The sequence below is a fragment of the Marmota marmota genome, unplaced genomic scaffold (genome assembly GCF_001458135.2).
Source record: "Marmota marmota marmota unplaced genomic scaffold, marMar, whole genome shotgun sequence".
Lineage (NCBI taxonomy): Eukaryota > Metazoa > Chordata > Mammalia > Rodentia > Sciuridae > Marmota > Marmota marmota.
Genome location: NW_025999853.1, coordinates 14,138,645 through 14,160,017, shown reverse-complemented (window position 1 = coordinate 14,160,017; position 21,373 = coordinate 14,138,645). Strand labels below are relative to the sequence as shown.

Below are 21,373 nucleotides of genomic sequence, written 5' to 3'. Positions count from 1 at the left end.
TTTTTGATTTTTTGGTTTTGATTACTTGGATGGAGAGAATGGAATAAATCCTAGAAGCCCTGGATGCAGAGAAAAATAAAGTGAAATGTTTAAAAATCAAACAAAAAACCCTAGCTCCATTTACAAGCTGCAACTGAGTGCCAGGCTCTGGGTTGGACTCAATGGAGGAATTGGTGATCGCAAAGACAGAGTTCTTGCCTGGAGGAGCTGATGATCCAGAACGAGGATTTGGACTGTTGCTTACATACTGAGAAGGCTTGTGTTGTTAAAATGGATGATCATTTTGCATGAAGATGGAGGGTGAACGAGGTCAGAGTGTTAAAAGACCTGCCCAAAGTCACAGAACTGGTACCTGTCACAGTCAAGAGTGGCCAACTCCAGAGCCTCTTTTTGACCACTATCATTATCCTGAAGCCAGCCCTGCCCAGCCTTTTCAGTATGGGGCCTCTTGGCCATGCAGGTGGGGGACTAGATTTATAATGGGTTCCCGAGGGAGAGGGAGAGTTAGAGTCAGGGTTTATGATGTTGTAGATGTGGTCGTTGATGGATAGGCAGAGGGACATATTGCCTGGCTCCAAATCCCAGCCCAGCTCTGCTGTGTTTTGAGTTGTATAACCTTAGGCAAGTTGTTTAACCCAAATACTTGAGTTTCCCTATTGTAGAATGGGAATAAAAATATTTCATTTCATAGATGTCGACTAAATAACAAACCGAAATTCTCAGAGGATCAATAAATTTATTCAGTAATGAACATTTCACTGAGAGTATGTATGGGCCTATCAAGGAGTTTACGGCAAGGGGGGGATTTTTAAAGGCAAAATCATTTGTTTTTAAACAAAAATGCCTGGTTCCAAGGATCATTAACAAAGGTAGTGTTGGCCCAAGGCTGACCAGGCCATTGCTGGACAACTTTCCTTGAAGATATATTTTCTGTGTAAGGCTGTGGTAGCCTTTGTGTCAGGTTGTGGTTCTGTCAGAGGCTTTTGTGATAATTCTTGTTGTCAGGCATGCCGCAGTCTGGCTGGGCACAAAATCACGAGCCACTCAAGCAGGAACAAACTTTATTTCCAAAACTCCCGCGAATGCCACGCACATGGCCTTCTCCCGGGATACACTACACCAACAGGAAATCCCTCCTCCTGAATTCCCTCCTACCGCACTTCCCCAACCAATGGGAACTCTCCGGGAGTCCTGCGAGAGCTCCAAAGTAGCAGGCTGAGGTGGACAGCAGGGGTCTAATCTCCAATTGAATGCACATCTTAACATAATCATTATCATCTCAATGGCTTGCTGGCATCACCTTTCAACCAAAAATGCCATGCATCATTCCTACTTGGCTATGGCTCTCAACACAGGCATATGTGCATGAGATTCCCTCCTTCTCAACCTTCTTGGTCTTATTTATTTTGTTGAGTTTGACACAAATGACTCCATTTTGATTCTGACCACTCTCACATGGGGTCATTATGTGGATTAAGTGAATTAACTCATGTAAAATTCTGAGAACAGTGCCTGACATGGACTCAGCAATATAGTTCCCATTACTATCATCTAAAGCTGCTTGATTGAGTTCACTTGAAAGGAAACCCTGTAAGTAGACTTATTCCCCTAGTATGTGACTATAGTGGGAGAATATAAATGCCTACAGTGAAGCCTCTGGGTGCATTCACAGAAGGCTGGAGTGATTCAAGTGCTAGGTATGGCTATACATATCCCTTCTGATCATGTGTTCCCAAGGTCATCGGTTCCACTTGCTAACCTTGCATAATAAAGCACCCCAAACTTAGTGGCATAAAATGACTATAGTTTTGTCAGGCCCTAAGATTCTGTGGGTCACATGTTGGGAAGAGCATAGTAGGGCAGCTTGTCTCTGCTCCATGGTATCTGGGGTATTGGCTAGGAAGACTTGAAGATTGGGATAATTGAATGGCTAGTGGCTGGCATCACTGAAAGCTCATTTGGATGGTACTTGATGTTGGCTGTCAGTTGGGTGCTGGGACCACAGTGTGGCTGTGGGCCAGAACAGGACATGAGACCTCTCTCTGTGGTTAGTTGGGCCTCTTCACAACATGGTGGTTGAGTTGTCAAGATTGAGCCTCCCAAGAGAACCAGCAAATTTCCATCATTTTTTATACCTTAGCATCAAAAATTCCATAACAACTTCCCTACTAGTCTCAGATCCACCCAGATTCAAGATTGGACGTAGACTGTATCCTTTTGGGTGGAAAGTATCAAAGTCAAATTGTAAGAAAGGAATGTGGGCTAGGAGCTGCTGTTGCAATCATTTGAGGAAAATTCAGTCTGCGACAGCATCCAGTGAGTCCCAATTTCTGGGCCTATTCCTCCTCTGAGCAGGGGCTTCTCCAAAGGGACCTACTTAAGCTATTTTTTAAATTAGTTAGCAATCTTTCCTAAATATATTAGGTAATAGTCATGGAGTTGCTGAGTACGTTTATGCTCACAGGGTGGGAATAAACTAGGTGGATTCTGAAAGGATACTCTGAAATAACCTATGAAGTCTTTCTGGCTGTCGTATGGGGTTGAACATGCCCCTATTTATGTAGGACAGCTTCCTTCTCTTTTCTAAGGATGCTAAATCCTAGAGGGTCCCGCTAAGCTATTTAACTTCCTTTGGCTAATTTTATTTTCTTACTGCATGCCTTTTGGTCTCTTTTTGCTGATACCCTCTAAACTGTTATTTACAGCACAGAGCACAAGTTTCCATGTATTCCATAGCAGGTATTTACTAAGTATTTAAAAATATATATATTAATGTAACTTCTTTTAGTCAAGAATTGTACATTTTTTTCTTTTCCTTTTTTTGTACCAACTAAGAGCTGTCTGAATAGATTTTATGGGCATCTAGAATTACATCTTTCTTCTGGGAGACATTATCATTCCATCCTCAAGTGAAGAGTATCCTTTGTATGTAAGTTCATGAGCCATCCACTTAATATTCTTATATTCTTTTGAAGACAATGCCAGATGACATCAGTTCCACACTGCTTCTAAAACACAGCGCTGACTTTGATGCCATCCACTCACTGTTCACTTCTAACTGTCAAATTTGGCTAAGGGAAAAAGAAAGCCCTTAAGAAAAGGCCAGGCTATTAATGTGCTCTTCAAAATGCTAAGAAAAGGCTAAGCTGTTTATAGCATTTCCAAAATGCTCATCTCTCAGAGATTTGCCGGCAACAGTGTCAGGGTGAAATATACTCTCGTTCATCAAGCAGCTGAGAGCCTTTGTATTATCTGTGCTTGAAGTACCAGCCCCACTTTCATCAGATGTGCAGTTTGGGGGAATAATGATGCTTGGATGAAATTTAAAACAAGATATCCTGATATTATGTTTTTGCTATAAAAGTAATGAGAAGTGTGTGCACTCCTTGATTAACCAAGCGGGTGTCATTTTGGATACAACTGCACAGCCATCTAGAAGGGAGTTTCCTGGAGGTCTGGAGGTTAGTCACTTTGTAGAACTCAGAAGGAGGCAAGAGATAAGGGGTATCATTAGCAAATCTGTTCATTCTTCTCCATTTTGTTAAGACGTGGGTTAAATGTTCAGTTTCATGTCTTTCATTCAGTTTTCTAAATTATTTGCCTTGATTAAAAAAAAAAAAAACCTTAACAGTGAAATTATATTATCATTTCAGGAGAGCATTTGATTTTTGCCTCATAGAGCTAAATCAATTGGAAAACCTTTGGGAATTCTCTTGACAAATGTTGTTTACATTTAAGTAGACACACAAAGCAGAAGCAGGTGTAAATATATATCATTTACCTTGTTTACTTTGGACACTAACTATTTTGAGATTTTTGCAGTTATTCTGCCTGTATCATAGGTGGTAATGCCATCACGGTCTTTCCTCAACCACACATGACAGCAGAGTGTGGTGGCAAGACACCTGGCACAAGTTCTAGTTCTAGTTCTAATTCTGCCCTTATAGACAAGTTAGGAATCCTAAAAGACTTCAGGTCAATTAGATGCTAAGAAAGGTCTGGGACGCAATGTATCTAGTGGATAAAAACCTAGTTTCATTTTTGGTTCTACCACCTGTTGGTTGTGAGACCATGAGCAAGTTACTCTATTTCTCTAGGCTTTCATTCCTTATCTGTAAATTGGTGATAACTACTCCCATATGGGACTACATTAGAAACCATATTTAACACATTTGGTGCAGCACAAGGCCTGTGGTAGGTATTCCATACACCATGGTCATCTTTATTTTTTCCAGCCTTAAAATAGAGTGAAATGAATCATTTGTTCACTTGAACGTTAACAACTCCCTTCATTATTGGCTTTAGCCTCCTTAAATGTTTGCTAATTTTCAAAGAGTAAATGGCCATTTAATAGATGTATCTTTAGTGTTGTTTTTCAACCATGCTTTTTAAATTAATAGCAGATTCACAATGCAGTTATAAAAATAATCCAGAGAGGGCTGGGGATGTAGCGAGTGGAAGAGGGCATAGCAAAGGAAGGAGGATGAGAGAGAAAACAGAGAGATCCAGTGTACCCTTTACCCGTTTTTCTCCAATGGCAACATCTTGCAGAACTATGGTACAACACCACACAGTATCTTCACAGTGATACAGTCAGGATAGCAAACTTGTTCACCACCCCAAGGGTCCCTGTTGCCCTTTTATAGCCACACTCATCCCACCTCCTCCTTAACCCCTAGCAACTGCCTGTTTTCCATCTCTGTACTTCCCTCATTTGAAGAATATTATATAAAAGGAATCATACAGAATGTAACCTTTTGGGGATTGGACTTTTTTAAACAATTCAGCACAAAGAGCCATTAAACTATTTTTTGATGAACAACAAAAAAACTCGAGATGAAAACTGAAAACAGGCATATTCTTTTCATAACAGAAAAGTGCTTGATGCAGTGCTCAGTGACTCTGCTAGTCTTCCTGCCCGCTACCCTTCCCTTCCTGCCCGCTACCCTTCCCTTCTTCCTCTTGGCTCCTTCCCACTCCTCTTTTCTTGCCCTTTTCTTCTTCACATCCCTTTATCAACTGACAGAGGCTAATTGTTCAAGTGAGAAATGCTAAAAAAAAAAAAAAGTGAAATGAATAAATGTGTGTGACATGCCTCTGAGAACTGCACTCTGAGACTTTTCTATGAGAAATTGCCAGTGCTGGCTGCCTTATAAGAGGGGTTTGCAGCTGCTTGTGGTGTGTACTGACGGGAATAAAGAAGTCAGCGTGAGCAAGTTTTCTTTCCACACTGTGCACATAAGGTCTGCCCTCGGGTTTGCTGCTGCAGTGGGAGCTGCTAGCTGACAAAGCCCAGCATGCTTTGATTCTAGGCAACAAAGTCCCCGGAACAAAACGCAAACTTCAGTTCTTTATAAAGCCTTCGCTCTAAAATAGAACCTCCAGTTCCTGGTTGCTAGAAGTTAAGCCCAGTGAGCTCTCTCATAAAAAATCATCAAGAAATGCCAAGTATTGTTAGAACTCTGGAATTTTCATTTTTGTGTCCCAGGTTAAAAGCCCACAGGCAGAGCCACAGAGCCCCTGCAGGAAGGAACCCAGCCACAGGGTACCCAGCTATAGTATTTCTTCCTCTAACTTTGCTGCTGAGCAAGTCCTGACCTTTAAGTGCAGTTAGACTCTGATAGAATTTCCCCTTATTCAGAAATACAGTGAGACCAAGGTTGCCAGAGTTCAAGAGCATTAGTCAGGACAGAGCAGGCTGTGGTCACTAAAAAAACAAGCCCCAAATCTCAGTGGCAGTATAGATTTCTTTCTTTCTCATGCACAGTCTAATGAGGATTCAGCATCTTTCCTTCAATTCATAACTGTGCTACCTGCGCTGCATAAGAAAACCCATGCAGAAGAGAGGGCTGCAGGATTTCACCACACATTTCTGTGTAGGGTGACCCTATTTTCTCATATGTTGGCACAGTCTCAATTTACATGTGTGGATTTAGAATAATGGTTCACATACTCTCCTTTCACTCTGAAGTGTGACCCAGTTCAGACAGTGAATTCAGGTGACTGTTTCTAAGAGCCATCCTGCTTACATCCTGCTGGTCAACCTAATATGCAAGGATGTGATAGGGAGCATGGGAGAAGAACAAGTATATATTTCAGTGACTTCTACTAATTTGTGGCACAGTAGGCCTTTGAAGAAATGCCATGAATTTTTAAATAGAAATAATACAATAACTTCAGTTACAAAAACCCTGTTGAACTGATAGTATATGATATTGGCTTTGACTAAGCATCTCACTCACACATTATGATAGGTTGAATAAAAAGCCTTCCCGGGGAGTCCTGTTACCTTGCATGACCAAAGGCACTATGCAGATGTGATTAAATTAAGAATATCGTGATGTGGAGATTATCCTGGATTATCCAGATGATCCCTAAATGGAATCACAAAGTCCTTCTAAGAGGGATTCAGGAGGAGATTTGGAAAGATAAGCAGAGAAGAGGATGACATAATGGAATCAGAGATTGGAATGATGAGCTTTTAAGATGGAGAAAGGGGCTATGAGAAAGAAATACAGGCAGCCTCTCCCGGTGGAGTTTAACCTAATTAAAGCAATTTCAGATTTTTAACTTCCAGGACTATAAGACATAAATTTATGTTGTTGTAAACTACTAAGTTTGGTGGTAAAATTTGTTAAGCAGCAATAGGAAAGTTAAACATGTAACTTCAGATTCCTGTTGTAGTTAACATAGATTCGTTATTGTCCATTTTTGCATGTTAGAAATTGAGGCCTGAAGACCTTAAGTGACTTTTGCCCAAGGTCTGTCTCTCAGCTAGTCAGTGTCAGGATCAGGATCCATGCCCAGGCACACTGGCTCCTCAGAACATGTTCCTAACCACTCTGTGGCTCGGCTTCTCCCCTGGCACCCAGCTACTCTCTGAGATTCCCTTCCTACCTTGTCTGTCAATCACTGGCAGGTCAAAAGGCTCCCCATAAAATCCCCTGCTCCAAGCAGCCTCTCTCCCGACTCCTACCTGACTTCCATTAGGTTCAGCACCCTGGACAAACACACTTTTCCATCTTCTGCTTTTGGAAATTTTACAGAGGGTTCTAGAGAGTCTGCAGGAAATTCTCAAGTAAAGTTAGAATAAATATGAAATTATTCAATTTTTCCAAATTTAAGTTTATAGGAAGATAAATACTTGCTGGGAGACATTATTTCTGAATTTTCTTCCTACTCTTCTTTAATCTCTAAATCTCCTCTCACTCTGGGGGCAGGGGGATGTTCCTAAGGGCACTCAAATATGGTGATTAATAGAAATGATACTGAAAACATATTAGGTTTGTTTTACTAAAACCTTGTAGGGAAGCATCTGGAAATTTGGCATAAGAATTAGATTATTACTTTAATCTCTTTTGGCCACATGCTGCCATATTGCCACTTAATGTTTTCATAGTTATCCACTGAATTAAAAACCCTTGTGGCCTCCACACTGAGCCATCTGCACCTCCTTTTCAAGACTGAAGAACTTATTTTCCCAGCTCTGGGAATGTGCTGGCTGATAGCCCTCAAGTTCTCAACTCTCTCCAGGAATTTCTTTCATCTAAAGTTTATGACTTCTTCCTACAGGAAATACTGCATCCAATTACTGGTTGAAATGGGGGTACAAGAACTGACCCCCGCAACCACCACATTTAAAGATAACTCTGAAGGGCCATCCCAGCTTCAGAGCTCCCTGCAGGGTTGAGCTGAACCCTTTGCTGCATTTCAGTGCATCTTCTCCTTCAGCCTAATCTTGCTTCCTTTTCTTTTCCACAGATATCAATCCCAGAGGTATTCGCTAATCCTAATCAACTTCTTGAAAACTCAATTCCATCTTAGAATCTGCTTCCCAGGTGTGGTTTGTCAGCTTTCCATCACTATAACAAATACACCAGAAAACAAACTTATAAAGTGAAAAGGTTATTTTGGTTCACAGTTTTGGAGGTTCTAGTCCATGTTTTTTTTGACCACTTTACTTCTGGACCTGTGAAGAGGCACACAACATGTTGGGAGCATACAGTAGAGCAAAACCTTGATTATAAAAGAGCAAAACCACACACCTCATTGTGAGTCAGGAAGAAAAAAATAAAAAAAAAGAGGAAGAGGCTCTGGGATACTCTCTGAGGGCACACCCCCAATGACCTAAAACCTCCTACTGGACCCAACTCCTGAAGGCTCCACCACCTCCCAGTAGCATCCCTCTGAAGACCAAGCCTTTACCACATGGGGGTGGGAGGAACTTAAGATCCAAACTATAGTATCAGGAAACTAAACTACAACAAGGACTGAAAAAATTAAAAACTGAAGACTAGTGATGAATACGTACGAGCACACAATTAATCCTTAAATATTGGAATTAAAGAAATCTAAAGTAACTCTGAAACATACTTTCTGGCTTAAAGTTTAATTTTTAAAGCAAAAGTAAGAGGAAAACATCATATATACATATCACCCACTCAAGACTAAAAATACTTAATACAGTGTGACCCACAGTTCAATCCCATTTTTCTTTTGACCTCCCCTATAACAGTTAATTTACAAATGAAAAAAACAAACACCTTTAAAAAAACAAAGACACCAGCCTGTATCCAGTTCTCAATAAACGTAGTTCTTCCTGTCTCAGGAAAAACTATTTTTCCAGAGTACAGAAGTGTCTGTCAACCGTTGACAAGCCCAAAGCTGCTCACGAAATGCGAAGCTTTAAAGTCATTCTTTGAAAATAAAGGTAATAATGTAAAAATGAAATACAATAACATTTAAATACTGTATTAGAATATATATCTTCACAAAGAGTGAGGAATAGACGTTCAGTTTGACAAGATATCAGATATAAGCGTTTCTGTTAAATTCTCTATCCAAGGAAACTTTTCCTTTAACTCTTCCTTCTAACCCTTGATTATAAAAGCCTTGAACTTACATCTAATTCCATCTCTTTGGAAAATGCCTTCCCAGTGAGAGAAAGCAGCTGTTCTTTCTACACATTGCTGTGTCAGACTTCAAAGGTGCCTTATTCTGGGCCTCAGTCCTGAGCACTCAGAATAAGCCAGGATATGTACAGCCTGAACTTTCACTATTAGGGTCTCTTCTGTATCCTTAAATAGTTCTCTATGAAAAACCGTATACCTATATCAACTCTACCACTTTGCATTAAGTAGAGAGCTTTAACTGGGTGTGGGTAGGGTGGGAATGATAATGTGTGCAAAATGGTTGCCCAGGAAGAAAAGGTCAAGGACCCTGAGACATTCTCTAGCTGAGCTCTGCCTTAGTTTGAATAATACTAGGTATGGCTGCCATATGGGTTTTCCTAATACTAAACAGTTCTAGGATTCTCCAACACCAACTGGGTCTCCAAAGATTTTATCAAATTCTGATATTTACTACCCCGAATATAATAGAACATCAAGTTAAGGGCTCATTTCCACAAGACTGCCTTCACTTCAGGTGCCTGATGCAAACAGATGTAACAAACAAGGTGTCTCTCAGTCAAATACAAACTTGGATCCTTCCTTAACAACTCACAAAACTAAAAAAACAAAAAACAAACAAACAAAACACACCACTTTTATTTATGATTATGAGTTTGCTATAAGAGCTATAACTTGGGAACACCAGATGGAAGAGATGCATAGGGCAAGGAAGAGGACCTGCCATTCGCCCTGAGAGTATGTCACCCTTCCAGAGCCTCCAGGCCTGTGGTACCCTGCAAACACCCAGAATAGAGATTTTATGGGGTTTCCTTATGTAAGCATGATTGATTACATCATTAGCTATGATTGAACTTAATTGCTTCTCCTATCCTTAGCATATAAAAAACAGCAAATTCCAAGTGTTTCAGGAGCTCTGTGCCAGGAACTCAGGATGAGGACAAATATTAACTTTTATTATACCACAACTCTAAGTAGTGAACAAAATGTAAAATTGATTTCTGAGCATACATTGCACTGACCAGAGGTCTCCCACAACACACTTGGCTCGTGGAGGTGCTCTTCATGTATTTCAGTAAACAGGCTATTGTTGGAAACATCCAGTTAAGGTGAGAAGAGAGACAGGGGCCCTCCTGTTGCTGACATGTTTGGAGTTTGAAACATCTGGTTTTTTGCACATATGAGATGATGCATTTGAGCAAAAATTGTCCTTTATTAAAAGGAAACACCATGCACAGCAGAGCTCAGTCATGGTCAAGTGAGGGTGGTAATGCTAGTGACGGTGATCATTTAAGAAGGGTCTATTTTCCTATTGATTTAAGAAGGGTCTATTTTCCTACTAGACAATGTGCCACCTGAACCAAATCCCTACACAAATGCTTTCTCCACTTCATCTTGTCTTTAATTTCCAATTTTCTTGTTCTCTGTAAAATGCTTTTTATAGTAATATTATTTCTTTAAAATTTAATATTAAAAGATTTCTACATCTCACCAGTATGACTGTTTGATCTCATATAAAAAATATTTTCTGTCATATTTAAAGTTTTAGTAGCACAAAATTAGAGTGATGAAAAGATAATTTTATTCTCAGAAAAGTGTGAAATTTCCTGTGGTCTGGCAGAGTTGTATAAAAGCCCTTTTATCCTCCTAAGCTTTGAGTGCTGTTTCTGATAGAGGGGGGGAAATAATATCGATTATTGCTGGCATAGGGATGTTTATAATTGTGTAAAGTACAGTGAAACCAAATATATCTAGTTCTCCCTCATGTGAAACTTCTATTAGATGGGTCACCAGTCATTCATGACATTGGTTCTTAAGTAATCTAGTATCATATTATCCTTTCTCCTTTGAAATGTGTTTTTCCCCAGTCTAGGGAAGAAATTCAATAAATCATTAGCTTCAGAAAAGGCGATATATTAAGAAGAGATAGAAAACATGATAGAGAAACTTATATGTAAGAGTGCTGGATGGAAATACTATTTGGCTTCTTACCCTGAGGGTATTAAAATTTTTTCCCATGTCTCTTGCTCTATGTTTTAAGGTTTTTAAAAGGTGACTGAGTTAAATCCATCCATATCACAAAACTCAGAGTTGTTCAAACTCCTGCTTCCCGGTCACAGTATAAGAATAAGCAAACCTAAATGATTTGTGGAAGTTTGTTCTCCCTCTCCACTTTTTTTTTTTGTTGTTGTTATTTACCACTTAAAAATCAATAAAAAAGCAACTGACACTCCTTAGAGGAGTAGGAAGGAGTAGGAAGAAGTTTTAGAATAGGTACTTAATAAAAACTCACTGGGTTGAGAAGAATCATAAATATTTTGAAGACAATATAATTTTCCTTTAGATTGAGGTAAAATATTGGAATAACAGAACACAAGTTATAAAATCTTTATTACAATATAATCTAGTTTTCATGAAAAAACTCATATAAAGTATAGAATTAGCAAATAACCTTTAGCTCTCGCTAATGGCTTTCAAAATCCCTATGAACCCTTTTTCAATGGGTTCCCCCACCCTACCCCACTTTCCCTTCTTTTTACTATTTTGGTCTTGAGAGGGCAAAATCATCATTTATTTAATATTGCTCCTTAAAGTATAACCTAGTTAAAGGAACTTATAGTTACTTGCCAAAAGGTGCTCTGCCTTTTCCTCCATGGAGACTTTTCTAACCTAAGAAAAGAAATCAGGATTCCTTGGTACCTTCTGCTGGACAATCTGGATTCAAGACTAATTGTAAAAAACAAAATAAAACAAAGCATAGAAGCCTACCTACATTTATGCAATTGCCAATATTTCCTTTATTAAATGTCAAGAAAGTTTCATAATTTCACCTGAAGCTTAAATTTATTTGAGAAATTTCCTATGGAAGAAAATCCTAAACCTTCCTTAAATTTCCAAAAGCAGAAGCTGGAAATGTGAATGTCCAGGGTACACGCTGAACCCATAGGAAGAAGGATTTGGTTAGGAGTGGGAGAGAGGCTGGATGGAGCAAGAGTCTTGGACTTGCCCATGCTGGACATACAAGGCGGGAGGAACCTGAGAGAGATGGGTACTGGGGGAGAGGCAGTGTGGCAGAGTGGTGAAGAATGTGTTCTAAAGAGTCGATGTGCTTGGCATGGATCCTGACCTTGACCTTCACTGGCTAAAGAATCTTGGGCAAGTCATTCAGTCTCCAGGTCTGCTGGGTATGTTCACTTGGTAAAATTTATGTGGACTCACTTTAAATGAACATTCAGTTTCTTTTAATATTGATAACATTGATGTGCTTCCGCTGTGAGACAAATTCAGTGTTTTCACCTAAGTTAACATGTAAAAAACTGGCCTTAATGATTTTGAGGATAGTGATTTTTTTTAGTATTTGATAAAATGTTGATTTTACCAAGCGCTGCCCTAACCATGGTTAGGTGATTTCCTAATTCTAGTGAAAATAATTTAAAATGAAAAAATTTTAAACTTCATTTGTAATAGTGGCAAAATTATTTAAAATCTACGTAAATGTAACAAAAATAATATAGGATACAAATCAAGGTAAGGATGCAGCCATAGTAGCAATTTTACAATACCACTCATTAAATAAACATTCCTCTTTCCTCTGGTTTGAAAAGTTAGTTAATTATATGTAAATGATATCTATCATTACTTCTAATGGAAGTTCTTAGCCAGACAAATGGAGGAATTTCAAAAAAGGTACAGGTGTTTTCTTTCTTTCTTTCTTTTTTAAGGTACAGGTGTGAGAAAGGAAGAAATAAAACTGTCATTATTCATAGACACAAAAAACTCAAAGTAGTTTCAGATAAACTCTTAGAATAAATAAATTCAAGGAAGTTGCTATATGTTCAACCAATACAAATATATTTTTATTTCTCTTTAGAATAAGCACAACTAGAAGTGAAATTTAAAAAGCTATCAATTATAGAAGTATCAGTAATTTACATAAATGTACAAAGAACTTAAAGACCATCTAGAACAAGAATAAAGCTGATGGACTTAAACTTTTGGCTATTATGTCTTATTAAAGAACCACAAGAACACAGAATGAAACTGGAGTAAGTATAGATAAACAGAATAGAGTTCAGCAGCTAAAAAAGAGAGAATCTCTATTCTACAAACACATAAATAGAATGAGAGTCCAGAAAGAGACCCATACATATACAGTGATTTTTCCATACGGTGCAGAAGGAAAAACATTTTCAATAAATGAGTCTGGGCCAGGTGAATATCTATATAGAAAAGTAACACACCTAAGTCCTTACCTTATAGAGCATTCAAAATCAATTCCAAATTGATCATAGGAGCACATGCAGAAGATAAAATAATAAATCTTCCAGAGAATATCATAAAGGATTTTATCTTCATGACCCTGGTCGTGGCAAGGATTTCATAATTAGGACCCACATAAAAAATTACCATTCCTAGAATAAAGACTATAAATTGGACTGTATTTAAACTATCTTTAAGTGAAATGGTGAGCCACAATGTAGGAGCGTGTGTGTGTGTGTGTGTGTGTGTGTGTGTTGTGTGTGTGTGTGTGTGTGTGTGTGAGAGAGAGAGAGAGAGAGAATAAAGGATTAGTTCCTAGAATATATTAAGAATTCCCATATGTATCCATAAAAAATCTGCACTTCATGGAGAGACCTATAAGGTGTTATTAGTTGTCAAGGACATGACATTAAAAACATAATGAGTTTCTTTTTCTGTTTTGTTTTGTTTTTAATATTGGGTCTTGAACTCAGGAGCACCTGAGCCATATCCCCAGCTCTATTTGTATTTTATTTAGAGACAGAGTCTCACTGAGTTGCTTAGTGCCTAGGTGTTACTGATGCTAGCTTTGAATTTACAATCCTCCTGACTCAGCCTCCTGAGCTGCTGGGATTACAGGTGTGTGCCACCACTCCCGGACCATAATGAGTTTCTTGATGCATACGAAACACCAGAATGGCCAAAATATTAAACTGAAATTATCAAAGTTTGTAAAAATATGGAATAAGCAGAGCTTTCATACATTGCTGATAGAGAGTGTGAGTTTGAAAACTATGGTCCAGTTGTCTTAAGGGTAAACACATGCATATCCAGTAACCTGGTAAATCTCACTATTTCTTGATCTGGGTGATGGTTTCATAAATATGTTCATTTTGAAAAATAAATATATATTTCAATCAGAAATTTACCTTAAAATTGTGTGTATCAATACAAAAATATAGAATACTATGTTCTAGCATAGACATAAGTACATGAAGTACTAGATTTACCTTCCAAAGGGCTTAAAACACTTGGGTGTCTAGAAAGTTAGGGTGGGTCCTAACATTTTTAGAAAAATTTGTATTCTTCTGAGGACAGACAAGGATCAGTGCCTTCTGGGTGACAACTGCTTTTATCTTTCTAATGTGAAACTTTGGCCTGTGGCCTCCATAAGTAAACTTGCCGCAGTCTGGCTGGGCACAAAATAACCGAGCCTCCACAAAGCCTTGTAGGTTCAAATAGCAACTCTTTATTCCCGAACTCTCACCAGCACTCTACACACACTTCCCGGGAACACACTCCCTCCACCGGGCTCCGCACGCACGCCAAATCCCCCGGGATTAGGGCAGCAGGATCCGCCCTAATCCCGAGCAGGGTCACCTTTCAACCATTCCCTCTAGCAAAATGCCAGGCGTCATTCCGACTAAACTGTGGCTCTCAACATAAACTCACCAGTTAATCTTTCTGCTTTGACCAATGGTGACCTGTGTACAGAGGTTCAATGAAAGGGTCAGAAGTCAAAATGCTCTATTTGTATCTAGTAAATAAATTATGTCATAAAGATAACTCCAATATTAAATAAAACTAACTTGGCCACCTTGTTTTGTTAAAACCATTTCTACATAATGAAAAGGGTTCTGCAACAAAAGGGAGTTCTAAAGAAAATATAAATATTTTTAATACCAATTTTTTTTTCCTTGTTTACTTCTTTGAAAGCCATCTTCTAAATGTTATTAAATTGGATATGAGATGTTTCATCACATAAAATAGATCAAATGTTCAGAGCAATTAAATAGCAATGAGATACAACCAAAATAAGCATGGTTACTATATGTAGTTCCAATGCATTAATAAAGCAATTAGAATTAATTCCCAAAATTGTTCCCTTTTCACTGAATAAAATTTATAATGAAATAGCAAAAGTAACAACAAAAATGAGGGTTTCTGACATTCCATAACATGCTACCTTGGGTTTGAGGAAATTCTCACATATTTCTGGTTGAAGTGTTAATTGCCATAACTTATTTGGAAAGTAATTCTAGAAAGAAATGTTAAAATGTAAAAGGTAAACACACCTTGACTAAACAAAACAATTTCAGAGAATCAGTAACAGAAATAAAAAAACGCTATATCCAGGGATTATCTATCTATAAATAGGCAAGCATGTACAAAAAAGCAGAAGTGAGCTCTGCAGAGAATGATGGAACAAATCAGGAGCTGGCCAGCCCAACTGTTGCATACCCATAAAGAAGGATGGATTCAGTAATAATAGTATTATGTGGTTTTTATCAAGTAGTCATTGTAGTATGCTAGGCGCCATTTATTTGTATGAATTCATTCAATCCTTGTAAAAACAATATGGTGTAGTAATATTATCATTTCTATTTCATGGATGATGAAATTAAGATACAGGCAGATCAAATACTTGACCCCCTCGCAGAGCTGGTGTCTGTGAAGTCTGAATTTGAACCAGACAGTCTTACTCTAGAAGGCACACTCTTAACTTCCATGTGGTTCCCTGAATCAATTAAGAAGGGATTTCTCTTATATATCACTAATATATATTATATATCATTAAATAATGGAAAGGTGGTCATCCCGTTTAAAAAAGAAACTCAAAAGCCATAGGAAAAAAATTGATTTTATATCAGAATTGATAAAGGAAAGGGGAAGATGATATTAAGCTTTTTAATGCCTCTTTATTGTTTCAAGTTCTAGAAATCATTGGGATACATTTGTTTTAAGTGAAGAAAAAGTTAACAAAAACCAGCCTCCACTTTTTTTTTTTTAAGTTCATTGTGCTTCTTTGAGAATAAAAGGAATGAATGGTTTATTTAATAAGTAGACAAGAAATTAGTAAAACTTGTCCTCTAATTTCTTACTGTGATTTAGGCCCACAGTTCTAACCCGTTGTGGTCATTCTATGTAGCATTTGCTCATTCATGATACAAACATATTGGTACAAAGTGGATCTTTGTAAACATTCATTTCCTTTCCATCAGTTTTGTCTTCTCTTCCTTGTCCTTCCCCCAATCAAATAACCAACACTATAACAAGAGAAGCAGTCTTTATTCTCTTGTTTTTCAACTTGCTTAGGATGAGTTTGGCTGTAGTTACTTTCAGTCATGGCAACTCAGTGCCTCTTTCAAATAGAATGATCTCCAGATATAATTTACTGGTATTTCCCCTTGACTGTGGTGTGACTTATGCTCAAAATGAGGGAGGGAGATGTGTCAACAGCCAGTCTGTTAGGAAGGAAAGCATTTCAATAGAACAGGACCAAGAGTCCCATGCTTGGAATTATGAGCAAGACCATATAAATAGTCTACATTTTTGGAAGGACCTGATAATTTGAAGGCTAATCTATAAATCCTAATAGGATACAGAATGACTTTGTGACATTTCAGCACTATAGAGGTATGAAGCTTTGTGCCTTATCTTAACCAACAAAGGTAGCTAACTTTCATATAAAATTGTTATGTGAAATGTGTATCTGGGTATTTTGAGAATACTGTGAACAGTTTGAAACAGTGTACTTCACAAACACTTCTATTTTTTTTTCAGGTCCCATTTGATATCTCGCTGCCTTCTATATTCAATCTTGAGAGACTTTTCGATCTTGCTAATGGCTGTATTATATCAGGAGGAAGCCTTTTCAACTGGATAGTGTCGATTATTTCATGACCATCCTTTCCAAGGTAACTTTAGAAAGAATCCAATTGGTATTTTTCTTAGTTTGAAATAAGTTTCTGGAACTGTTCTCTTACAACTATCAAGATTATTTTCTTATATAAGCTAGAGGTTTTTTTTTTTTTATAAACTATAGTGTTGAGGAATGCTTTACATAGCATTTGAATTAAATGACAATGCCAGTTTTATTCAAACTATCTTACAAAGATAGCCAAAGAAAACATGTTTGTGCATGACATAACTATTCTAACATTTGTGGTAGTTTATGTGAGGTTGTCTTTAGACATGTCCATCCAACAAGATCAGATTAAACCAATAGTTCTCAACTGAGAGCAGTTTTCTGCATCGAGAAGACATTTGACAGTGTCTGGAGACATTCTGGGTTGTTATAACTGGAGGAAGAATGGTATTGGCCTCTAGTGGGTAGAGGATATGGGTGCTGCTAAACATCCTCCAATAACCAAGAATTACCCATCCCAAGATGTCAGTGGTGCCAGTGTTGAGAAACCATGTATTAACCCCAACAGGTGGTCAATTCAACTCTGGAAGTTTGTCTATTGGCTTTGGAAAGAACTCTGAAGCCAGTCAGACCTTCCATATTTTATACTTCGGAGAGATCACATCTTAGTGCTCTGACTCTGCAATCACATAGACCTGGGTTTGGATAATAAGTAACTTCACCATTTGCTAGCTAGCTTTGCTACTTTAAATAATTAACTTAAACTCTTAGGCTTTTGTTTTCTCATCTATAGAATGGGGACATTAGCGTCCTTCTCATAGGGCTATTGCATGTATCAAAGTAAGTGATTTGGTGCAATGAGATGCTTAGTATAGTGTCTAATGTAGCAATGTCAGAGTACCGGGAGTGCCGTTTCCCTGCCAAAGTAGAGGAGGACTGAGCATTTCTGACTGTCTAGCATCTAACAATGCTAAACATGAATGCTGTCCAGATGCTGGCCCATAAATGATTACTCATGGCTAAGTAAATAAAGTAAGTAAATCTATTTTTCTAAATCTAAATATAATATATAATAGTATATTGTTCTTTATTCTCAGACTATGAATTTCTTACTTCCTAATGGTGTTAAAAGGATCTTTATTTTTTTTCTTTTTAAATTTTTTTTGTTTATTTTACTTTATTTGTTTGGTACCAGAAATTGAATTCAGTGATGCTTAACCTCTAAGCTATATCCCCAATCCTTAAAAATGCCTTTCTTTTATGAAACATTATAATAGTATCTAGTAACTAGCATTTTAAAATGGTCTTAATAATAAAAAGTAAAAAAAAAAGGATCAATCTTAAGTTGGCCCCTAATTTTTTAAATATAGACATCCACAGAATTTCAATATATGTAAGCAACCGAACTAGAATTGTCCTACAGTACTACATAAGTCTTTTTGGCAAGGCATTTAAGGATCAGAAGAATCTGGGCAGTTGAAAAACTGCTATAGAAATTTTCTAGAATTGGGCACTGTAGGAGGGCAGAGGCATACACGTGGAAATGCATTTGGTGCATGTGCAGATTTCTAGCCTACTACCTAGCCAGTGTATGCAGTTAGCATGGAAAATGAGATGAACTCTAAGGATGGTCTTGAATGGAGACTTGGGGCTGAATCAGTGGTTGATAGGGTGCCATTACAGTTGACTAAGGAGAGGAAAGACAAGTACATGGCACTAGTTGACATTTATAGAAGGGGTTGAGTGAAAGGAATGGCCTCCACGGAGGGTCAACATGGAGAAGAAAAGAAGAAGCTCTTATTGAAAAAGAGAGAGAGAGAGAGAGAGAGAGAGAGAGAGAGAGAGAGAGAGGTGTCTCTGCTGGGTTAGAGAACACTTTGAAGGTCTGCATTTCTCAAAAGATGGAGTTAAATTTTTTATGCAAAATTTGGCCACCAAGGGCAAGAAAGGTGCTGTAGATTACCTATAAATTTAATATATACATGTAGAAATATAACATGAGTAAAACCCAAGGCCATTAATTTCAACCTAATGTTAGCATCCCAAGGGTATATATGCTCATCTTCCATTATTCATCACTATTAAGTTTTGACTAGTTGAATGCTTTACATTTTTTGTTATTTTAATTTTATATACTTATTTATTAATTTTTGTGGTCCTGGGAATTTAATCCAGGAACATATTTCCATTGAGCTATATTCCCAAACTGTTTATTTTTATTTTACATTAAGACAAGGTCTCATTAAGTTGCTGAGGGTCTTGCTAAGTTGCTGGACCTGACCTTAAATGTGGCAATCCTCCTGTCTCAGCTTCCTAAGTCACTAGGTTTACAGGATTCTATCCTGACTGGCACATTTTTTTTTATTGTAACTATTAGGATGCATGTACTATTTTCTAGAGGCCTAGAATAATGCCTGATACTTCATAGAGATCTATGATATAGTATAATACTTGTTCAATGAATGGATGGATGGATGGATGGATGGAAGAAAATGACCTAGGCCATATGGCAACATGGAGTCTAAAAAAAGGAGGTAAAGGTATGGCAAATAGCTCCACCATCATTACCACTACCACTTTTGCCCACTCTTTCTGGAGCAGTTACCATGCAAAGCACTGTATTAGTAAGTACCTCGTATGCATTATCTCCCTGTATTTTCCCAAGAATTGTGACCATGATGCACAGAGTATTACTGAGGCCATGTTACAGAGGGAGAAACAGACGCATAAAGCCCAGTGATCATGGTCAGTTAAAGATGGAGCCAGGATTTAAATCTTGACCGGAGAATCTGAGTTCTTCATTGCTAAGCCATTCCATGGCTCTGGAAAACTTGTAAGTCAAGGGAGAGTAAGCCATAGCTGAGCCTCAAGTTAAAATTGAAACACCTATTATCCTGCCCTAGAAAGAGACTTTATAAAATGACTTGCAGACCTGAACGAATGCCTCAAGAAACACGATGGTGTAGAGGGAAGCAATGCTATCTAAGCCAATACACGGTTTTCCTCGGGGAAAGGCAGGTCCCTTCCAACTATTGCAGATAATATAACATTTCAGTGTATTTTTTACTTTTTCGCCAGTGTCAGTTATTCATAGATGCTGTTATTATTGGGTGTTGTTTTTGTCTCAGAAAAATACTGCCTAAAACTGCAACAGACCCTGAAGTCACAGTTTTCCCATTTTAACATCATTCTACAAAGTCCCCGTCTCTTCTAAAATAGGAGCAACACTCACTAGTTAAAGCTGGAACTTTCTGTGCAAGGTGCTGTGGAAATGATGAACTAGGCTCAAGTACAAACAAAGGGAAAATTCAGAATCTACCAGATGAAAATGTCTTTCGGGGGGGTTTCTTTTTTCTTTAAGACCAAATAAGTTTGCAGCTGCTTTTTAAAAATGCAATATACAGTATCTGCAAGTGCTTTATAGCATGTTCACACCTGCAGTGTTTTCTATTTGTTTTAATTATAGCAGAGAATAACAGAAGACAAACTGAAAAGGGGAGGAAAGAAAAGAAAAAAAAATGGAGGAGGGATGCAGGGAAGACAGGGGAAAGTGTGGCTAAGTGATAGGTAATCAAATCCAAGTGCTTCCCACATCTTGCTCCTTATCAATCTCCAAGCAATTGCTTTAGAAATTGACCACCTGCCAGCTATTCAGAGGCTTAAATGCAGTGGTCTCGGTTCACTTCTTGCGGGCAGCTTTACACATTCCCCAGCCCAGCTGACTTGTTCTCCTTCACTGAATTGCAGGGGAGAAAAAATGGAACATTTTTGGAATAAAATGGTTCACTTTACAAGAAACTTGGTTTCTGCCTCTGGTTTGCTTGTCCTTCCTTTCTTCTTCCAGACAATAGCATTGCAAATCCCTCCAGGTTACTCTGAGTGACTGGGCAGGAGGATGTCCTCCCCCTGAGTTCCTAGAGTACTTCTGGATGCCCTACTCATTTGACCTCTAACGGTGCCCTTTGGCATAGTTTCGTATTGTTCTAATTTTCATAGCACAGCTTTCTACCCTTAGCTCAAGGGTGTCATAAATCTGAGTCTGCCCTGCATTCCTTTGACTAGTTCAGATTGAGGCCCAGTACATCATTTTGTCTAATTTAAGAGTGTTCATAAAGGCTGGGAACTTAAGTGAAAAATACATAATGCCCTCAAGGATAGTTTCAATCTGTAATACATACAGATGTTGTTCATTTATTTATTAATATTATCTGTGTGCATAAGTTTGAAAAAAGTCCCTAACTATGGTTTAGAGAGTAAACAGTGAGCCCAAAAGTCTACTGCGTAATTACTCTGCCATTTTCTCAGGTTTGAAATGCTTGTTGTGGACCCCCTTGTGTGTAAAAATGTCACTGATGCATTGAGTATAATAGCAAAAATAAAATTTAAAAACCTACTAAATATCCCTGAGATGGAGAATAAATAAATTAGCCATAGTCATAGTCATACAGGAAAATATTATCCTGAAGTTATAATGAGTGATAGAATACTAAGCTTCTGCAAATAAATTAAAGAGATGTGTATCAATCTGGATTCTCTTCACAAGCAGGTTGAGCAAGAGAACAAAATTAAGGGTTGC

General features: G+C 38.0%; 1 protein-coding gene across 2 annotated transcripts in view; it reads left to right on the top strand.

The window, feature by feature from the left end:
• Cfap54 (cilia and flagella associated protein 54) overlaps nt 1-21,373 on the top strand; it is a 293,504-nt gene that overhangs the window by 264,926 nt on the left and 7,205 nt on the right. For both annotated transcript variants that reach the window (XM_048803590.1, XM_048803601.1), the window contains one exon: nt 16,713-16,846. In XM_048803590.1, the coding sequence (XP_048659547.1) occupies nt 16,713-16,832 (120 nt within the window). In that variant the 3' untranslated portion in view covers nt 16,833-16,846. The remainder of the gene's footprint in view (nt 1-16,712; nt 16,847-21,373) is intronic.